The following is a 23,522-nucleotide window of genomic DNA, read 5'->3' as shown; positions in this document are numbered from 1 at the left end:
TCGCCTGCTCTACCACACCCTCCCAGCTTCACTCTGTGTAAGTTGATGGTTGAGAGTGGGGGGAGCCAGTGGGAAAGGAAGACAGGATTTTTTTAGGTACCTGCAAAAAACAGTAAGAGTAGAATACCAAAATCCTTATGAATATTATCAGCTCACAATCACAGCCTTCCATTACAAGGGAAAATTACTGAGATCTCCTGCCTTTCATACATACTTTTTTTCCTTTAGGATACTTTAAACACTTATTTTAGCCTGATTTTACTTGTATTTAGAAATGTGGAGGAGCATAAACAAGCCATAATTTAACATAGGCCTGAGACCTATGCAACTCCTCAGACGTGGGAGCAATGTGTGTTCTCTAAGTGTGGTCCATGGATCCCTGGGGTCCTATTGTATGGAGTCCATAAGATAACAACTGTTTTCATAAAAGGCAAATAACATCAAAGTTATTTGCCTTTTTCACTGTGTCTACATTGATACTGATGGGCAAAAGCAATGATGGGTGCAGTGCCTTAGCAGGAATCAAGGCCATGGCACCAAACTCTACTAGTGGTCATGCTCTTCACACACACACACACACACACACACACACACACACACACACACACACACACACACACAGACTCCATTTCACTTAATAAAATCCATAATGAAGAGTAAGAATTAATTTTTTTAAAATCACAACCATGGAATATTTGGCTCTTAATAGTATAATGAAATGGGAAGTACACATAAAATGCTGATATTAATTATGATGGTTGTCTGGAGGAAAAGCATTTCTACACTCTTTGCGTTGTGAACTGCAGTCTTTCTTTTCACATGATTTTTATTTGAAAGAATGACTAAGAAACTGTGTTATTAACACTTGAGGATTTGGCAAGCGTTTTTTGAAAAATGAATAAAGTGAGCCTGTCACTTCAAGGAAAACAACTCATAGTACTTGTTGCCAATGATAAAATTCGAGCTTTTGAGTGAAAACTAGAATTCTGGAAAATTTTTTCCACTACTATGAGGCTAACAAAATCCCAATACTCAAAGACTTTTCTGGTGAGTCTGATTATAATAATTAATTAATGTGATTTTTTTGTATATTAATGTGACATTTGAAAGACCTGTATGACTCAGTCAATCAATATTTTCAAATGAACAAAACATAATGCTACAAAATCGTGCAAGGTGAAAGATCCACTCAAAGTACAAAATAGACCCTTGGATTTTAATGCATCAGAAGACAAACAGTGCATTGATATGGCTTCAGATTCCACATTGCAACTAAGCTCTAAGAAACTACCAATTGTCTAATCCTGATATAGTACCTAAAGAAGAAATACAAAAACGGGAATCTGAAAAAGCTATTAAATATTCCTCCTTTTATCAACTGTATGTCTGTGAGGCCAGGTTTCCTTCATATGTTTCAACCAAAACAACACAGCAACAGATTTAACATACAAGCAGATATGAGAATCTAGCTACCCTCTATTAAATCAGACAGTCAAGATATAAAGGTAAACCAATGCAATTCTTCTTACTACATATTTTTTGTTTTGGAAAATATAATTATTTCATTTACTTCCATAAAAATATGTTATGTTTATATATAACAGAGTATTACTAATTTTAATAGACATAATTTTAGAAGTTTTTAGTTTTAATTTCTAGTATCATAAATATTGAAAGCTATAGCCTACATGAACAAAAACTCTTTGGGGTTCTCAATCATTCTTAAGAGTGTAAAGGGGACCTGAAACCAAGAAGATGGAGAGCTGTTGTCCTAAGGAAACAATTCATAGAAAGTTCTGAAAATCCAAAATACCCAGTTCCAATCCATGGATAGATTAATCCATTTATTTGCTGTCAATCTGTCATCTATCTTATACCACACTTATCAGATACATATGAATTTTTTAAAAACATTCTTAATAAAATTTAAATTGTCTTTGGTATAAAGATATCCAGAGATGAATCCAAATATACCATAATTGTTTAGATACACATTCAAGGGAAGCAAGTCAGGGCTACTGACTTTACATTAAACTTGATCCACTCATCCTCAAAGTCATAGTTAGTTTTTAAAAACATGATCAAGGTCTTCTCAGGCTGAATTCCCCACACTTGTTTGATATTTTAACGTTAGTTTTTAGAAAGGACCTTGCCTTCCACATTAAAACTAGTCATGTAGTAGGGGTTTGTATATGACTACCGCTAACAATAAGGCTACAAAACTTGTAAATAAAATGTCTCTGAACATTATCTGAGGAGGCAAAATCTGGCATTTATTTCTAAGGTTGGGCTACTCAACCATAAATAGGGGACTGGAAGACTAGACTTTGAAAATTATCTTTCATGCACTAATTTTACAACTAGGGGAGGTCAATTGAATTTAGTCTTTAATAAGGAAACTAAACTCACCAGAGGAATTTAAAAAAAACCAACACTTGGCATCCCTAAAATCAGGGGAGCTTTTATTTATACAAAATATTAAAAATCAGCAAAAGCACAGGGTTCAATGCAGGATAGAACTACATTCCTGAGCCAAGGTAAGATAATTTAGCCACATAATTTATTATATTACCTGCTGATATCTGATGGCCATTTAGAGCCAGACACATTTTCCCATCTGGGGCTTTCACAAAACCTTCACGACACAAACACTGAACAGTTCCAAACTTCTCTTTGCAAATATGTTCACAGCCTCCATTTTGATATAAGCAGGGATCTGCTCCTAGGAGGGAAAAGAGGTGCATTCACATATGGGCTTGGAGATCAAAAGGGGGCCACTGATGCAAATCAGTGTACAGCTTCGGGGGAGAGAAACGCAGTGTATCTAAATGGAGCCTACATCAAGAGCTATTTCAGATGGTCCCTATAAGGAGCCACTAAGGTAAGCTCAGAATGTTATTACTTCCTGCGTACCTATTGAGTATAACCAGCACTTTAGGCAGATGAGATTCCTACTTCCTAACTCATGATCCAGTCAAACTGACACAGGGCAATTCAGAAAAAAGAGTTACTGTAGGACACTCGATGCTTTTTCTCTTTGCTTACTCCCTGGCACTCTGAGGGAGTGGAGAAAGGCCCCAGTGTAGCTAGAAGCTTCCATTGCAGGTGTCTAAATAACCCTTCCCCCACCCACACCCTTAGTGCTTTTAACCAAAAAGTCTTTTAAACAGAGCAGATAGGTAAGTAGAAAGTGTTCAGGAGGGGGAGGGGAAATGAGATTGGAGGAATAAAGCCCAGATTCACTGCCAGATTTTCTTAGTTTAAATGAAATCCAAATCTCAGGAAATCTTAACATCTACCCAGATTAGTGAGAACTGCAATATCTCCCCCTTTTCCCTCCTCCTCTACCATCAAACAATTAAAAGAGTTGCAGATTCCAGCCAAAGAAAGACTGTGTAACATGTCCAGTGTACCTGGTTTTGCCAATGGATGAACTACAACCAGTGATGAGGGCTTCAGCATGCTGCCTCGGAGACGTACCCTATTTTTGCCAGTCCTCTTGTTCACCCTTATTACCGATGGCACAGTCCAGTCAGAGAACCACACGTTATCCCCAAACACAGCCACAGCAAACGGTCGACCTGGAAGCAGTTCCAATACATGACATACATCTTGTCTTTGCCATGAATATTTTTTAAAGGACAAGGCTTTAAACATATGCACAATCCCTGCACTAAAGCAATTCTTGACTATAACTGCTAAGCAAGGTACGAGCCACAACCTACAGATGCATCAAGGAGAAACCACATGGTGGGGTAACCTCTTCTTAGAAAGGGAGCCTGGTGATATGACACCCTAGGGAAGCTCAGGATTTGGAAAACGAGAATGCAAGTTGATGGACATAACGGCACCAAGGGGAAGGAGGCCTGGTGGGAAAGTTTCAGTGTTCAGTGATTCTGCCACTATTTATAGACTGAACTTGAGTAAGTTATCTTATCCCTCTCTGCCTTTGGTTCTTTATCTTTTGAATGGCAGTAATAAGTAGTACACTAAATTCACAGGTTGTTGTAAGGATCTTTAAAAATTTAAGGTAACCGAGTAACAGTCTCCTCAAATTCCCATGTCTATCCACACATTTCCCTGCATTGGACACCCATCTCCTTTCCTATCTCGCCTCTTATCTAATATTAATCCATTGGCCTGTGCTCCTGGTGTTGTCTTGCCTGCCTTCTCTAGGCCCTTGTTCAATCAACTACCCCTTTCGTTTACATCTTAACTTTCTTCATTTTACTAATTTCTTTCCCTTAACCAATGACTATCCTCAGGTCTCTCCCATCTTAATTTCCTCATCCCCTTGATGCTCTCTAGCTTCTTTTTGTCTCCCTTCCATTTTTAGCCAAATTTTTTGAAAGTCCTTTATTATCTGCTGCCTCCATTTTTATGGCTATCAACCCCTAGGTGGGCCCTTCAGACCCCACCTCAACTAAACCCACCTCTCCAGGCCACTGAAACTGCTCTGATAAGATATTCCAGCATTGAGTAAGTGGGGAAATGTTGTATCAGACCATCTCAAGTGATTAGAGGCGAAAGCTAAGGAGGCCCAAGTTTAAAAGCTTTAATGATGTCCAGTCACATTTCCCAGGCCGTCTTTTTGCGAATGAGCAATAGATTTGGTGTATTAGAATGAATACCTCCCTCTCCTGGAAGCAAACTCAAACGATTTATCCGGATGACTGAGTCTCCACCCGTAGTTACTGACCAAGGCCATTAAGACTTATTTTGACCTCTAGCCCTTTGTCCAAAATTAAAGCCATAAATGCAGCAAGGGAATTTTTAATAAAGCTATTGGTTTCTTTTTCATTTTGGTAAAAAACATGTAACATAATATTGACCATCTTAACCTGTGTACAGTTCAGTAGTGTTAAGTTCATTCACACTGTTGTGCAACCAAATTCCAGAACTTTTTATCTTGTAAACTAAAACTCGTTATCTATTAAACAACTTCTCATTTTCTCCTCCCCAAGTCCCTGACAAACCCCATTCTACCTAATGTTTCTGTGAATTTGACTATTCTAGATACCTCAAATAAGTGGAATCATACAATATTTATCTTTGGTGACTCTCTTATTTCACTTAGCATAATGTCCTCTGGATCTATCCATGTGGTAGTTAGCATATGTCCGAATTAGCTATAGTTTTTTAACAAATACTCCACACCAGACATAATCCTTCTTATTTTTTTGTCTTAGAAGAGTCACACTTGCATTTAAAATTAAGAATAAATTTCTTCAACTTTTAAATTAAAAATCCTGAACTGGCAATTGAGAAGCCACCACTTACATGCCTGTAGATGGCACTGTAGTGATGGGAATCGTTATTTAGACATTTTAATTTTCAATTATTTGATAATGGCCTTTAATGGGAAGTTCCATTAGTCACAGATTACAATAGCAGTACAAATTGTTTAAATATATATATATATATATATATATATATATATATATATATATATATATATATGCGCTATGATTTGGGGTTCAGAATATTGTCTGTCAATATTCTTCTTAGAAATTTTCAAATCCCTTTACACCCTCATATATCAAAGCTACAGTTTTACATTTATTTGGGAGACATATCTTTTACTAATGTATGTCTCCCCCACTAGACCCCATGACTTCACAGGTACCATATTTGTTGAACTCTCTACTATTTCTCTACTTCCTATAATGATTCAATAAATATCTGTTAAGTGCGTGGATGAATAAAGTTTATAATTGTACACAAGCTTATCATTTCTTATGAAACATCTCTTTAATTTTTAAAGAAACTAGGCAGTATGTAAATTATTCAGTTATAGCTATCTTGATCTAGTTAATGTATATTACAAATCTAGAAATTCATTACCTCTAAAACCAAAGAGAATGGGCAAAATAAATATTTTATACAGATTATCAGTTTGTTAGCTTCTTTTAAAAGAAAGAAACCATGCATGTTTCATCTTCCCAACCAATCAGTTTGTAAATCTCTGAAGCATCTTCAACATTTCCATTTCTATATCCAATCAGTTACCATATACTATCTTTTTTTTAATTCAGAATTATTATTTTTTTTTAATACTCTAATCCTCCATTGTACTGTTAAATGGCAATGTTCTAGCTCAGGCTTTCATTAGCTGGACAGTCTTTGTAGTTTCCTAACTGATTTCCTTCTCTCCAAATTCCAATCCACCCTTATACAGTTACCTAAAAGATTATTCTGAAATACCAACCTTAGATACATTTCCTGCTCAAGAACATGCAATGGCTCTCCAGCATGTTCAAAATCAAGTTCATCAACATATCTTTGCAATACTAACATACAAAGACCAATTTTTGCAGCCTTATTTTCAACAACAAAGTTTTATTACCATCTATTTACCACACGGCCCAGTTCAAATGCTGTCTTTGCAGATCCCCTGAATCAAAACAAATCTCCCCATGAATCTCATAGCTATTTGTACTTTTACTTTAACAGTTAGCCTAGACTACAGTGTTTTAAAGATATTTAAGAAAATACATGATATACCAATGTAAAATCTGAAAACATAATAGGGAGAAAAACTATATTAATCTTTGTACATGTTATCAATAGATATTCATTAATGCCTACAGGAGATAATATCACTGTTATGAAAATGACATTTTCTAAAATATAAGAAATGATAACAGCTGAACCAAGTTCTTGGTCTTAAAGAAGTTTTAAAATTTTTAATATTTTCATTCTAATCTTGGGAAATCTTGGCAAAGAGAAATGATTATGCATCATTAGTTTTTACCCAAAATTCCAATGTTAAGGTAATCCTCGTAGCTCATTAATCCTTGGAGAAGTCTGTAGTCTGTTTATGTCTATTTCTTTCTCATCACATGGTTAAATGTGTGTGTTTGTGTGTGTGTGTGTGTGTGTGTAAGTGTATGTGTGCGCTCACGTGCATGCATGCCTGCAAACACATTTTGTATTTAACACTCATCAATTCTCAGTCAAGATGAAAAACATCACCCATCCCAAAGCCTCACCTACATCGTTCTGGGCAAGTCTTTGGCGATTTGAACCATCCAGATTGGCCATTTCAATCACAGACTGCTTGGCATCGCACCAATACAACTTATCAGTTAAGAAATCAATCGTTATTCCACTGGGCCAGACCAGCTCAGAGCTAGCGATAACCAGTCGGCCAATGCCTTGAAGGGAAGAACTTTCAATTCGTGGATTAATCCCCATATCAGTCCAGAATAATCTCCTTTAATCAAGAAAGCATACAACAAATAAAATTTGCACAAAAAAATTCTTCTATTTTCTCATCATTGGAAACATCAATGTAAATCACTTCAGGATAAACTATAGTGATAAGCTAAGGAATATAGAAGGAGAAAGTATAGCACTGTATTGTTGCATGAATAATTTTTCAAAAAACAAAAACTTCTATGTAGAGCATCTTGGACAGGAAATACTAAAATAAGGCTCAGATCACTAGATAAAAAAGGAATTATTGTGGTGAGCATACAACGTGATATATAGATGATAACAAGTATAGTTGATATCTAGTATAGATAACTAGTATAGAATTGTATACTTGAAATCTATGTAATTTTACTAACCATTGCTACCCCAATACACTTAATATAAAAAAATAATTATTAATTAAAGAATTGCAGTATGTTACTAATTGAAAGTGTTTTCAAATACATATTCTGAATAAGGCAATGAAATCTTGCTAGTTTGTCCCTCTGCTGTGCATGTGTAAAACTCACTGTATATGTAAAAATGCAACATAAAGGGAAGAGCATATTTATTATCCAGTTTTATACAATGTACTTGGGTAACTTGGTTAATTTTAAGTTCTTTAAATCACATTTCATAAATGAGCTGAGTAACATTTTTTGAGGTCAATATGGCTCAATATCTTTTCTCTGGCCTGCTTAGAGACAGTTATATTCTCACTGTTTTAATCGTGTATTAAATCAATTATCAATTATTACCAATATATTATTTCCCATAGGCCATCATAAATAAAATAGGGTTGGTTTTTACCCTGTTTTTTTAAAACTAGGAAGGAATCTGTTATTCTCCTTAATTCTCTGAACGTAAACAAACATTTGTCACTAATTCATAATTAACAACATAGAATCTTCTAATCTTTCATGAATACTATTTCTTCTTGTTTAAATCTAGGAATGACCTATGATTTGAACTCATCTTGTGATTTTCCTAAATAGAATTCATAAGTCATACAATCCAAATATCATCCTCTGCTCGGGAAAGCAATAGTATAGATTTTTAAAGGAGGAAAGTAGTTTAATGAACTTATGTCTGATTAATGAATTACAGCCTGTTTATTTTCAGAAATTGAATTTGCTTAAAATGAAAGGGTATCTAAACAATAAATGTTTTATACAAGAATAGAAAATCAAAAGACATTTAAAAGTGGGGAAATCATGCCAGCTGCACCATTTCTGAAGATGTGAACAAATCTAGTGGATTTTCTTGGTTTCTGATTCTACTGACCACCTGAAGGCTTAAGGCAAATCTTGGACATTAGCATTTCAAACATGAATGGTCACATGGCCTCTGCAGAAAGGCACCTAAATTTCGCAAGTACCTACTTGGCCATTGGGTGAACAGCAATTCCTCGTGGCTGAGAGATGTCCTCCTTAATGATTATTTCACGATGTTTTCCACTTAAATCACTGCCTTCAATGAGAGATTTCCTAAAATGTATGTAATATAAAGGGGCTTGTTACATCAACTTCACTTTTTAAACAAAGATACTCCTTTTCCCTGTTTCTACCTGAATGCAAATATTGGCACTCTAGTTCCATTGTGTGTGCGTATGTGCGTGCACGTACACACAGACACACACACACACACACACACACACACACACACAAATCCAGACCAGATGGCCATGAATTCTATTTTTTCAAACATAGTCTTTTCATTAGCATTCCAATATTTATCCCAGGCAATTAAAATACACAATGAAAAGATACGGTAAGAGGGAATTGTGTCAGTGGCCTGGCAGGGACTAAGCCAGTATGGTAAATACTACCATCCCTTTCTCCTTACACCTCCTGTTTCCTGCTGGAAGCCAGTGGAGGTGTCAGCCTCATGGTCACAGATCCGGGAGGAGGGAGAGTAGACCCCAAAGGGCCACAGAGACAACAAGCACAAGGACAGTAGGGGAGATTAATGTTGACTTTAATTTTCTTCCACTTGATTGTAAGACAAGTGAGAGTACTGAACTATTATTTGCTAAACGTTACATTAAAGCAAAATAACCCTTTGGAATCCAGCAGAGGAGAAAATTCTTGTTTCCTAATGTGCCCATGTATTTGTCAAACAAATCTTTATTATCAAACAAATATTTCCTGAGCAAACACCTACGCCAGGGATTGGTCTAAGCATTGAAGACACAATAGGTTGTGTCTGTCCTTACAGAGCTTATAGTTCAGCAGGAAAGCCAGGAGAGGGGAGGAAGAGAGAGGGTAGATGGAGAGGAAAAGAACACCTTCAGCAGAGGAATCAGCAAATGCAAAGCCCAGGAGACCTAAAGAGCGCAGAACAATCATAATCTCAGTTTAGAAAGTTTGCTGTAGCTTTGGTGTGGAGAAGACAAGGTGGGCAAGAGATGATGGTGACTGAGTTAGGGCGGTGGCCGCAGGAAGGAGAAAAGCGGATGGAGTAAAACACTGAAATCGATTCTGTCACGCCCCCACCCCGTCGCTGGCCTGAGGTAACCCTGGCTTCTGAGCAGCTTCTGAAGCCAGCAGAACCACAGGCAGAAGCGGGAAGAGGAGAGCCCCTCTCCACCACGGGCTGTCTGTTCTTCCTGTTTTCCTGTACAAACTAGAGAGTGTAACTATCTTTAATGCATTCAACAAACATCTGGTGAGGGCTTACCACATTGTTCTCATGCTGCCTGCTGGCCCTGTTTCCCTATCTTTAATTCATTCAGCAAACATCCGGGAAAGATTTACCTCCTTATTCTTGGAGGCAGTGTCTGCATGAGACAAGCCTGCCCAGAAACAGGGGCAGGACCATTCTCTCCTCCCAGAAGGAAATCTTTTGCAGGTGGCTTTCTACAGTGCACTTTCCAGCCATTGGGTGGGTGAGATGGGAAGGCGCTTTACAAATCCCTCCTCACAGGCTAAATGCAGGAGGCAGGTAAAGGCGAAATGGGGTCCGGGCTTGTGCTGGGTCAAATATGCTTTACAAACTACCAGCTCAGGGCAGAGAATAATTGGAAACCATTTATACTCTTGTGCCACTTTCAAAAGGTAATTTTATTCCCAGATGAAGTGGTTGTCAGAAAGGTCCTCCTGGGTGGAAGGCATTTTTGAACTCAATGTGTCATATGCACTCAGAGACCACTGTCCCTATGCCTGCTCCCTTGGTGAGAGGGAAGGATGGCTGAGGCTTGTGGCAGTCGGTTCTGCTCTCATTGTTACAGCATCTCTACATTCTTACTGTTGTAAGCAGGAGTGAGGTGTTAAGAATTGAGACCAACATAAACTCCCAACTCTGGAGCTGTCTTAGGCAGGATTGCTGGAATTTACTTTCAAAGCTCCCCCAGGGGTTCACTCACTAATATACTTCTATTTGATTTAGCCAGAGAGCAAATCTCAAACTCCAGCGTTGGTAATGAGAAAGCAAAGGTGACATGAGTTCAAGCATAACCCTTAATCTGGTGGAACATCTTTCTCTTTATATCCACCACCTAATTGGTGCCACTGTCACTGGGGTCCTTTAAGAGCCAGCGCCCTTCCTTCCAGCATGAGAGTTATCCATCCAGAACCCCGGAAGAGTGATTTTTACCTCATTGTCATTTTTGTTACCTCAAAAGAATGAGCCAACAGATATTTTATATATTTTCCCCCTCTTGATTCTTTTTTACTGAACAATTGGCTTTAGGAATCAGGATTCCTCAGTACTAAATAATAGCATTGCCAGTCGAATTATCAATTAGCTTCTTTCCTACTGCTAGATGTTAATTTAAATCTGTCTTTTCCTCAGCCAATGTAAACTAAAAGCACCCACTCTGGTCCTTTCATTGGTTAAGAGTTACCATATAATCTAATATCACAAGCTTGGAATCTCAGTTATTTAAATCCAATTTCTAGCTAATATTAAGGTTTCTAAACCAGAAACCTTTCATTTCCAGACAAATTAAAGGTTTTCTTTTAGCAGCTGCCTGTAGAGGAAAGAGGACTTAAGAAGGGCTTATTATTACTGAAGACAGTGAACTAGGAAATCTGAGGTCTGCTTTTCCAGGATATGGTGCCTGGCTATCTCCTGAAGGCATTGCTTTGGCACTAGGTCCCATGGTGCTACTAATCAAACACTGTTACAATTAGAGGTGCCAGGCAAACGTGGGAAATTCGAGAAGACCCAGCATCTTTAAAGGGGTTGACAGCGGCTGACATCTGCTGTCCTGATCAAGGTTTACTCTTCTGAGAACAGCCACATATAAGCTCTGTTATTATGCACAGCTGACATTTGAAATGTCCTTTTAAGTAGGTTTAACACAGAGGAGGCCATTATTACGATTTTTGTCATTATTACAACTGAAGTTGATTTTCATTTGTTATGTGACTCTGGGTCGAGCACATTTTAACCAACTCTGCTTAGGGGAGACACTGTGTATCTGTGATTATTAAAAGCATTATCTTTGAAAATGGTTATTGTTGAGTTCAAATTCCAGGTCCACTACTTGCTGGCTGTTTGACTTTGGTAAAGTCATTTTACCTCTTTGAGTCTCAATTGTTTAATATTTAGGTTGGGGATAAGAAAACTTACTTTTTGTGGATTCAGTGGTATGGATATAAAGCTCTTAGTGCAGTATCTGGAGCATTTCAGTTATTCAATAAATAAATATCCAAAGAATAAAAGAATGAAGGTTTGCTTAAATGAACAAATGAATGAATGAAAATAAACTCACACTGGATATAAATGTGCCATATTTTTTATAACTGTACATCACATCATGCATATGACTGATTTTTAAAAATGCATTTGTTTCCCATGGGTTATCCAGACCAAATGAGATTTTCTGGGACATAGAAAGCCTACCCCCAAGCATACGAGTATAAGCCCACTCCCTGATGGGACTGCTAATTTCATGGAGGTGAAACCCTAATTAATTCTTCTTTCTTTTAATTTAACAGGGTTGCATAGGTACCAGATGTTCAAATTGGCGACCATTTCACTTTATGTCTTTAAGTGACTGGGAAAAGAGCCTTCTAGCACAGACCATCTCTGACGCTATCCTGTGAGGTGCGCTGTGGTTAGCTTCCTTTCTCTCAGAAGCAGGGAAGGAAGCTCTCACAGCATGCATAAGGGGTGCAGGCACTTCCTTCCTCCCCTCCTCCCATCCCACCATTCCTAGCGGTCACACAGGACGGACATACATACACACACACACACACACACACACACGCACACACCCACACCCCTAGTGCAGCAGCCCTTCCTGCAGCACTAAGAGCAGTGTGCCAGAGGACAGAAACACCACAGCTTCTCTCTGGCTCTGCTGTTTCTCACCAAAGGGAAAACAGTCCATTTCTCTATCTCACGAGGATTCTCTTCACAACTCCAGCATGAAGCTCTCTCTCCTTCCTTCATGTCACTTAACAGAGAGCCAGCGTACAGATTCTAGTCTAAGACTTGTCACTGTGTGTTGTGTAACTTTGAATAAATGACTTAGCCTTTCTTAGCCTTAGTTTCTCCATCTGTAAAATGAGGGGGATGGGCCCGTTGATTCCTAAAACTTCTTCCAGCACTCCTTCTGGGAGTGTACACTCTTCACTTGGCAATTATTTAAGACATTTCTTGTACCAACCATTTGTATTAGTTTTTCTTGTGTATATGCACCTATCTCATGGCTGAAGTGTGAACCACCTGAAAAGGTAGAACACTCCTCAGGCTCCTTTGTATCTCTCGTGTTCCCTGGGAGAGTGCCCTTTCCATAGCAGATGCTCAAAGAATGCTGTTTAACTGCACTCAGGCAGGTTTTGCATTTCTCTGATTACAACGGCCTGAAGTACAAAAACACATGCTACTCTTTGGTCCTCAAAATTCTCTTATGGATAAAGATCCAATCTTGACGAAAAGAGAAACATACTGCTTGGTGATGAGGAGGGCTGCTGGGGAGTGTGGACAGTGTTGGGGGCATCTTTCCTCCAATCCCAGCCAGTTCCCCAGTCGTATTTTTCTGTGTTCAAAGTGGAGGATAAAGCCAGCTGTGTTATTTATCCCATCACTCCCATCCCATGTGGCTAAAAACTGAAGGAGGAAACATACCCTCTGTCTGTCCAATAGAGTTTACGGTCAATCCAATCTACAGCAAGACCTTCTGGCATATCTACTTCTTCCTCGATAAGCCTTTCTCGCTGAGAACCATCCATATTGGCTCTCTCTATCCACTTTAGGGCTGTATGGGCAAAGTATACCTACAAAAGAGAACATCAACATTTCTGTCTGGTTTGTTTTAAAAAAATGAATATGGAATATATACAAATGGGTTGAGTATCATACAGTGGAATCATTAAGAGCTTGGCTTTAGACACAGACACACCTGCAACTGAACACCAACCATGCTGCTTCCCAGATATGTGTAAACTTAGGCAAGTTAGTCAATGTTTCAGTCTCAGTTTCCTCGTTGGTAAAATGGGTATAATAATACCAAGCACATTAGTTTTATATATAAAATTCCTTAGTCTTGTACCTGGCACATAGTTCTGTTGCTACTGGTAATTTATTAATCTTTGATTATTGGTTAATAACTAAGCCACCGTACATGAGCCCTAGCCTTCTACAGTCTAAAAGGGAGCAATGATTTGCAGTTTAATGGGAACTACATGCTGGGCTATACATTCTACCGTCCTGTCCACAGCACTCCCCTTCGCTGCAAGTCAAGAGACACAGGTTCCTTCCGGTCTTCCCACACATTTGTTTGATTGCCTTGGCCAAAGTCACTGAACATCAGTTTTCTCAACTGCAAAAATGATGAAGTGAATGAAACTAGATGTTTGCGAAAATTTTTTTTCCCATCTCTACCTTATGTAAATTCATTTTAATAATCCATATTTGGATATTGTCCAACAGAATATACCTTGCAAGTTCTTTTTCTGACTAGTATCCAGACTATCAAACAGCTACAAGGATTTCACGAGAGTGTTGAAAACTGCTATGGGTCAGTTGGTAATTTAATGACAGCATTTGTGGAATTTTAACTGTGAATACGTACATGTACATAAACTTATAATCAGTGATGAGAGTATTCACAAACTGGCCAGACAGATGCAAATCAGGAAGAAACAAAAGCACAAAGTTTAAAATTCTAGGAATTAATCTAGTAGTAACTAAATAATTATGGAAGGAGATTAATAACTATGTAAATTTATAAATATTGGGTGATTGATCTTCAGAAGATACTGTAAAATTATTTCAAGCACATTCTAACTTAGCACAAATACAACTAAGAAATTAAAGAGCAAATGGTGAGCTGATTAGGTTGATAGTATAGAAATTCTAAGTTATATACAAAAAGTTCATGTAAAAATTGATTATTATGTAAATAATGTCATGCATTAGATTGCCATTCCCACATGAGCCATAAACTTACGTTTCCTGATTTTCATGGTCAAGAGATCATTGGATCCCTCTCGGTGGTATACACGTATATTAAATGTAAATTACTCATCCATACTTCCTATGCCCCACCTCAACCTCCCAATTCTCCCACTACCAGCAAATAACCAAAAACCTATATATGGGTGTCTCCTATGGGTATAGCACTATGTGAGGCAACCATCCCCATCTCCAGAAAGGAAACTAAACTTAACATTTTGCTCAATCATCTCCAATAAAATGGCTGAATTATATCAAGGACCAGGGTTATTATAAGAGAAAATCCTTAAAATTTATAAAATGATGTTTCAAAGTCTATATTTAAATTTTTCTGTTGTGAATGGATCTAGAAGAGGATTTTCAAGCAGCCCAGTTCATCCGTTAAGATAAAATCCTCTACTCTCTCCTTAAAGCAAGCACAACCACATTTGTTTAAGTGACAAAACCATACCTTATTTTCCACAGGGTCATGATCTAGGGCAAAAACTGTTCCCATTTGCTGGCTGAGCAGGGTTTCATAATTTGTTCCATCAAAATGCATGTGTCGAATATCTTGAGAATTGGCAAACAGCAAAAACGGTTGTGGTCCTGATAATCAAATTCAAATATGGCTTCATTTAAAATATGCTTTGGAACCCAAGAAGTACTTCTGACTCTTCCCTTTCATTGCACCCTCTTCCTTAATTTCTGCAGTATTTGTTTTCTTAATTTCTCACCAGTATAGGTTAAGACAGACAAGAGTTCCTCTTCCAGGAGGTGCCATATTGCCACAATTTTATCACTGGATTCCTCTCTGTCTAGATGCCTGCTTTTAAAAAGCAAATTACTTATAAAAAGAGCCAGTATTGAATAACCAACACCATCACTAAATGAGGCAAGTTTTAGTGCTGTAACCTCCTTGATTCACACATATTGAAACATATTAATATCAACAGATTGTATTAATTCATGTTCAAATAAATACCTTTCTCTGGCCTGGGCACTTCTGAATGGGAAGCATGACTGTATGAGTTACTAACAAGACCCTTGTTAATTTTCAGAGCTCAGATTATGCTATATTAACTAAGGCCCTAAGAAGATAAGAGTACTGGGCGCTGACTAAGGCAAGCTCTGCAGGCTCATCTTTATGTCATCCAGATTACAAGCATGATGAACCTTAGGAAAGATGAAATCAATTTGGTATAAATCTTGGATTTCCAAGGCTGTTGAAGGACACAAGAGATATGATATCAGAAGATAAAAAATAGTTAAACCTTATATTAAATTTTGACATGAAAAGGACAGAATTTGTCAAAGTATTATTATTATCACATTCACTGGAGAGTTGAAAATCAAATCAATCAAGAGATATTTATTAAATTCCTCTTGTTTAAGTCTACCATGGTCTTCACATATACGAGAGTACCTACTTGATGTTATAGCAAATCTTTGCTGAATACTAATTAACTTCTAAATATACCTCAAAAACATGATTATTATTTATATTATTATTATTATCATTTATATTCATAATGTGATTTGTTGTCTACTTCCAGATATATAAAAAAATTAGACTTTCTACCCAGAAACCAAAAGCAATTTAATGCTCTCTCTTTTAAATGAAACTTTGTTTTCATATAACCTTTTTGCAGAGACACACTTTTAAACACCCATAGCACTAACCTGATGCTACACAGCTTTTTTTGTCCATTTGTAGGTCATACCCAGGAAGGCAACCACATTGCCAGGATACTGGGCTGAGAGGAAGGCAGAGCTGGCTACATCCACCATTATCAGGTGATGAACAGCCTACAAAAAAAAATTGCTTGGTAGTGATGCTATATCACTCATAAATATAACAATTTTTCATCAAAATATTGAGGTGAGCCAAATATATGTTGATTTTTAAAATCATTTCCACAGTCATTCACACTGCCACAATCAACTTAATTTTTCAGAGATTAGAAGCAAAATGTCACTCTATTGTACTTCCCTATAAGCTGTTATCCTGAACCCTTCACATCCCAATGACCCTTGTTCTCTTGTTCTACCACTGAGTCCAAGAACAAGTGCACTGGCAGCTGGCTGGAATCTGAAATACATTTTGATGATTTTGGCAGCTGGTCTAACACTTTCTAGTGGTAATACATATATTTTTTTTCCTCTCACACATTTTTGGTCTCAAAAAAAAAAGCCACATATAACTCTTCTGCTAATTTTGAATTACATCCAGCACTCTGTATGCTTAAGTCTATGAAGACATAAGTAGAGAGGTATTTACAGGTGCAAGCAACAGGCTAAGCTCTTTGCATCCACCACCTGCATAATCCAGGAGGCAGGTATTTTTAACCTCTACAGATGAGGAAACTGAGACCAAGACAGGGCAAGTAACTAGTCAAAATAACACTGCTGGTAAATGGTTGTCAGGCTGACTAATTTCAAAGCCCTTGCTCATAACCACTACACTTTGCTATCTAAAAATAAACAAACAAAGAAACAAAACCCCAGAATCTTATTTAAATTTATGTTAATCTACTGCACAAATATTTTTCATTGTGTAGTGTTGGAAAATCTATTCTTCTTTGTCAATAAGATGCAAGTTTTAGATGTCACTTAGAAAATGATTATTTTCAAACAAACAAAAAGAAAATAAACTTACCACTACACGTTTTTCCATCTGCCTCAAGCACTGAACCTTCAGGACAGAAACATATGGGACCATCTGAAGTCAGAACACAGTCATGGCTGCATTCAGATGCATTGCTTGGACAGGAAATTAATTCTAATTAATGAAGAATAAGGTTAAGATTAGTGTTAAATCAGATTTCTGGAAATTTAGTAAAATCAATTGCAAATAAAAACATGTTATTTTGAAAAGAGTAACTTAAATAAAGATCAAACATTTATGAATTGCTGTGGTAATGGAGATATTAACAGAAAGAAAAAATTCAAATCTAAAAAAATTAAAGCAAAACTCTGATTTTGGAAAATGACTCTAGTTTCCATTAAGTTTCTTTTATATCAACTAATATTTTTAAAGTCATTAGTCATCAAAATATTTTACATGGAACTTGGGCAAATGATTCTCAAATTCATCTACAAAATTGATGTTATGTGTAGGGAAAACTAAAAATACTGTATTACTGTTGTTAGGTATAAGAAGAGAATGAGAGACTCTTAACAAATACCAAAATGTATCATGAAGGTACAATAATTAAAACAGTGGGTAACGAGTGAGAGAAGAGAGGAGAATAGAACCATATGGAAAACTTATTTTAGAAAAGACTCAAGTACACATAAGAATGTAGTGTGTGATTAAAGTATTTTAATCATTGAGCATATGAAAGATGATATAACAAATGGTCAAGAAATAACTGAGTAAGGATTAGGGCAAAAGTTAAATTCCTAACCTACATCATATGCCAAAATAAATTCCAAGTAAATCAAAGATTAAAATACAAAATATATATCATAGAAGTTCTAGAAGTTTTGGCAATCAAGTGAGATTATGTGTGTTATGCTTGGCACATAGTGGACTCCATAGCACATTAACACTATGCACTTGAGTATATTTGCCAACAGGTACACCACATGGTTTTAGAAGAAGGTCAAGTTCTCATAGGCAGGCACAAAGGTAATAGGTAATTTCCAAGAACTTCATTACCATCCATCCATTTTTATGTGCTTGATTTCATAAACACATATGACATCCAGAGTGACTTATTCTCCATCATCTCTGACACAAGACTATACAATATAAATGTTTACTTAGCTTTTTCCTTTCTACTTAGCTATACTACTAGATTCAATAAGAATTCTACAAGAAGGTATCTGAATATGTAACCTAAATTTGAGTTGAGAATATCCATATAAACTCATAATGTACTTCTTTTTAAATAGTGTATTCCTAGACCTGATCCCCCAAAAGGCCTAGAAACAATTACTTAGACTCAGATTATGTTCTATGATACAGTTTCTCAGCAAAAGGAAGAAGCGCTCCTTGACAGATTGCTAATTCCAGTTCTAGGACACAGAATGTACAAGACAAGCCTGGCAAATATGTGCTACAGGTAACAAGGAAACTAACAAAGACGACTAGGGTCAGGAGCCCATTTGCAGAGGCTCCCACTGGCCAAAGAGGAGATAGTGTGCTCATTGATAAGGATAGCAACTGCAGTGGGTGGAAACATATTAAAAAATGTTAAAAATCCAATACTTATGCTGCCTTCACTATAAGAATTGTATCTTGAAGTAACCAAAGAGTTATGAGAGAAATTTTTCTTTATAAATGTATTCCAATTAATAATTGAAAGGAAATACTAGAACTAGATATCACCATTTGAAACTCTTGATGAAATAATAAATCTAGGAAATGATTGTTAATGACTGCTACAACCATTCCCTGAGAGATTACTGGGTTATTTCTTGCCCCCAGCCATTTTGGAAGCTTCAAGGTGTGTTTAGTTGGTGCTGTCTTGTACCTAAGGAAGGAAGATGGTAGCCAGAAAGAAGACAAAAAAGTTGTTGGAGTCAACTCTAGGCTCCAACTCATTACAAAAGGTGGAAAGTAGATCCTAAGGGTGCACGCAGACTCTGAAAATGATTGACATAGCAAAGGGAAGCTGGTCATCCTTGCTAACAACTGCCCAGCCTTATGGCAATCCAAAATAGAGTACTACACCATGTTGGCCCAAATTGGTGTCCAGCATGACAATGTTAATAATAGTGAATTGGGCACAGTGTTTGGAAAATACCAGAGAACATGCACACTGGCTATCATTGATCCAGGTGATTCTATACCGTTTCCCCGAAAATAAGACCTAGCCAGACAATAAACTCTAATATGTCTTTTGGATCAAAAATTAATATAAGACCCCGTATTATATTATATTACATTATATTATACTATATTATATAAGACTGGGCCTTATAGTAAAACAAAACCGGGTCTTATATTAATTTTTGCTCCAAAAGATGCAGTAGAGCTGATTGTTCAGCTAGGTCTTATTTTCGGGGGAAAACAGTATCATTAGAAGCATGACAGAACAGGCTGGTAAAAAGCCAATCACTCAATTTTTTTTCTTTCTTTCTTTTTTTTGGTTTAGTCATAAAATAGGCCAGAGCTTGTTTCTAAAAGAGAATGAAAAAAAAAGACTATTGGGGAAGTTTATGATGTGTCTCCAGGTGGAAATATAACCACACCTATGAAGTATTCTTGCCAAAAATGTCAAAGCCAAGTCTGATCAAGCCTTTAGATCTAACTACCAGTTTTTAGAAGAACAGGGGATGACATCATAAGAATGGAGGCATGAGGCAAGCCTCTTGAAATCTTCCCTGGAATTTACAACAAATTGAACAACTAGAACTCTATAAAGGACTCCCTGCACAGCAGACAGGCAAGACTAAGAGGCGCACTACAGAAATCATCTAAAAGTGGGCAAATTGCATGAGCATGGGAGGAGGGAAGGGAGAAGTGCAGAGACGGGGCCAAGCGGGTGCAGAATGAAGACCTAGATTGGTGCTCTGAGCTTACTGCATCCTGGAACTACCGCAGCTGCAGGACAGGGAAGAACTTGGACTGTTAGGGCTCTGCTTATGGCCCACAGGGCTGAGGGGACAACATATAACATCGCTGAACCCAACGCTCACGGCAGAGACCTCAGAGCAAAGACTGAGGGAAGAAGGCTGAAAATGGTGGTTTAAGCCCTCACTGCCGAGCAGAGAACGGAAGCCTTAGGCATTGAGGCTAGCCGCCCCCTCCCTACCCTCCCAGAGCTCACCCGCCCCCACCTGCCCAGTACTAGAAGTGGAATAGTAGCAGTGCCAGATCAAAAGAACAGAACCTTTGCAGTTCTGAAAACTGTGGCCCGGTCTAACAGCCCAACTAGTTCTGGCAAAGGGGAGAGAGACATGGAAGCAGTGCTGTGGCTGTGGTGGTGGTCGCCTCCATTGCTCTGGGCCACCTCTCACAACCCACCCCACCCCTGTCCCCACTTATCTGGGCGGATCCCTGCAGGAGTGAACAGAACTGCTGAAACACACAGGCTCTGAATCTGGTGCAGAAAGAGCTTTGGAACTTCAGAAGCTCTCCGCATCCCCACATAGACGCGGAGCCCTATGACTCAGGTGAACTGTTCACAGAGGAGAAGCCCAACTTCCAGGGAATCCCCCCATTGTGTGAGAAGCTGGAAGAGTACAGAGAAAACATAACACTACAGTGTGAGAGAGAAAAAAAGGCTGCAGTCGGAGAGAAAATAAAACACTGTACCAACACAAACTGGAAAACAAAAGAAAGACCTCTTCCTATCAACCTGTTGCAGAAGCCACTCCTGTAGATGTCTAAAAAGAGAAATAATAAATCATTAATTTTCAGGAATAACCAAAGCAACAAGACAGCTCAGAAAGAAAGTGAAAAGTCTCCAGAAAAGGAACTTAAAGATATGGAAATATGTGACTTAAATGACAGAGAATTCAAGATTGCAGTTCTGAAAAAACTCAATGAGATGCAAGAAAACATAGAAAGACAGTTTAATGAACTCAGAAACACAATCAAAGAAAAACATGAACATTTTACCAAAGAGATTGAAATTTTTAAAAAGAACCAAATAGAATTTCTGGAGATTAAGAATTCAATAGAAGAAATGAAGAATGAAATAGCCAGCTTAGGTAGTAGAGTTGACCAGATGGAGGAAAGAATCAGTGACATCAAAGATTAAAAGCTGGAAATGACACGAACGGAAGAAGAAAGAGACTTGAGACTTAAAAGAAATGAAAGAACTCTACAAGAACTTTTGGACTCCATCAGAAAGAGCAATATAAGAATAACGGCCATACCACAAGGAGAAGAAAGAGAGAAGGAACAGAGAGTATATTCAAACAAATAGTCAATGAGAACTTCCCAAACTTGTGGAAAGAACTGGATCCTCCAATTCAAGAAGCAAATAGAACACCTAATTACCTCAACACCAACAGGCCTTTTCCAAGACACATTGTATTGAAGCTGTCAAAAATCAACAACAAAGAATCCTCAAGGCAGCCAGGGAAAAGAACACGGTAACCTACAAAGGAAAACCTATTTGATTATCATCAGAGTTTTCAGCAGAAACTCTACAAGCCAGGAGGGAGTGGAACCAAATATTCAAATTATTGAAAGAGAGAAATCATGAGCCAAGAATAATATATCCAGCAAAGATATACTTTAGATATACTTCAGATATACAGAAGCTGAGGAAATTTTCTAACTCACGACCTGTACTACAAGAAATACTGAAGGAGGCTATTTGACCAGCAAAAATAGTGATAATTTGTGATAACCAAAACATAAAAGGGGGGAGAGTAAAGGCCTGAACCGGAATATGGGAATGGAGAAAGTAAGCATGCTGAAGAAAATGGAATACTCTAAATATCAAACTTTCTTTTACATAAACTTAATGGTAACCACTCAAAAAAAAATCCAGAACTGCAATATATAACATAGTAAAAGAAGAAACAAAGGTAAAAATCATAGAATACCACCACACAGAAATAATAGACAAAACAAAAAGGCAAATAAACAATGGAGACACAGCCTTACCAGAAAACCAAAGATAGAATGATAGAAAATCCTTAGTTATCAATAACCATCTTAAATGTAAATGGACTGAACTCACCAATAAAAAGGCACAGAGTAGCAGATTGGATCAAAAAAAAATAAACCCAACCATAGCTGCCTCCAAGAGACACATCTCAGCTACAAGGTCAAGCATAGACTCAAAGTGAAAGGGTAGAAATTGACAGTCCAAGCAAATGGTATCCAGAGAAAATCAGGTGTAGCCATACTGATATCAGATGAAACAGACTTCAGGATAAAAAAGGTAACAAGAGACAAAGATGGACATTTCATAATGATAAAGGGGACTATACGACAAGAAGACATAACAGTCATCAATATTTATGCCCCTAATCAGGGAGCACGGAAATATACCAAGCAACTAATAACAGACCTAAAGGGAGAAATTGACCAAAACACAATTTTACTAGGGGACTTAAATACATCATTGACAGCTATGGATAGATCACCCAAACAGAAAATAAATAATGAAATAGCAGCCCTAAATGACACATTAGATGAAATGGACATCATTGACATTTGTAGAGCACTTCATCCTAAAACATCAGACTATACATTTTTTTGTAGCATACATGGAACATTCTCAAGGATAGACCATATATTGGGACATAAAACTAGACTCAGCAAATTTAAGAAAATTGAAATCATACCAAGCATATTCTCTGATCACAAGGCTTTGAAATTGGATATCAACTGCAAAAAGAAAGCAAAAAACCCCACAAATATGTGGAGATTAAATAACATACTTTTAAATAATGACCAGGTCACAGAAGAAATAAGAGGCGAGATCCAAATATATATAGAAACGAATGAAAATGAAAATATATACTACCAAAATTTGGGGGATGCAGCGAAAGCAGTTTTCAGAGGGAAATTTATATCATTACAGGCCCATCTCAAGATACAAGAAACATCCCAGATAAATAACCTCACATTATACCTTAAAGAACTAGGAAAAGAAGAACAAATGAAATCCAAGGTCAGCAGAAGCAAGGAAATCAGGAAACAAAAATCAGAGCAGAACTAAATGAAATAGAGAACAAAAAGACAATAGAAAAAATTAATGCGACAAAGAGCTGGTTCTTTGAAAAGATTTACAAAATTGACAAACTCTTGGCTAGACTCACTAAGATAAAAAGGGAAAAGACACTAATTAACAAAATCAGAAATGAAAAAGGGGAAGTTATCACGGACACCACAGAAATACAAAGGATCATCCAAGAATACTATGAAGGACTATATGCCACCAAATTCAATAACCTAGAAGTAATGGACAAGTTCTTAGAAACATATAGCCTTCCGAGGCTGAACCATGAAGAACTGGAAAATC

At 37.4% G+C, this 23,522-nt stretch overlaps 1 protein-coding gene across 4 annotated transcripts in view; it reads right to left on the bottom strand.

The window, feature by feature from the left end:
• Positions 1-23,522, bottom strand: part of EGF (epidermal growth factor) — a 92,358-nt gene that overhangs the window by 26,086 nt on the left and 42,750 nt on the right. For all 4 annotated transcript variants that reach the window (XM_081064345.1, XM_081064344.1, XM_081064346.1 and 1 more), the window contains 8 exons: positions 17,243-17,365; positions 16,267-16,392; positions 15,056-15,192; positions 13,276-13,424; positions 8,580-8,684; positions 6,993-7,216; positions 3,414-3,581; positions 2,573-2,722 (listed from right to left, as the gene is read on the bottom strand). In XM_081064345.1, the coding sequence (XP_080920471.1) occupies positions 2,573-2,722; positions 3,414-3,581; positions 6,993-7,216; positions 8,580-8,684; positions 13,276-13,424; positions 15,056-15,192; positions 16,267-16,392; positions 17,243-17,365 (1,182 nt within the window). The remainder of the gene's footprint in view (positions 1-2,572; positions 2,723-3,413; positions 3,582-6,992; positions 7,217-8,579; positions 8,685-13,275; positions 13,425-15,055; positions 15,193-16,266; positions 16,393-17,242; positions 17,366-23,522) is intronic.

This window comes from Rhinolophus hipposideros (genome assembly GCF_964194185.1).
Source record: "Rhinolophus hipposideros genome assembly, chromosome: 1".
NCBI classification, from domain to species: Eukaryota; Metazoa; Chordata; class Mammalia; order Chiroptera; family Rhinolophidae; genus Rhinolophus; species Rhinolophus hipposideros.
The sequence above is the reverse complement of the archived record's forward strand: the minus strand, read 5'-3'. Positions and strand labels throughout refer to the sequence as shown.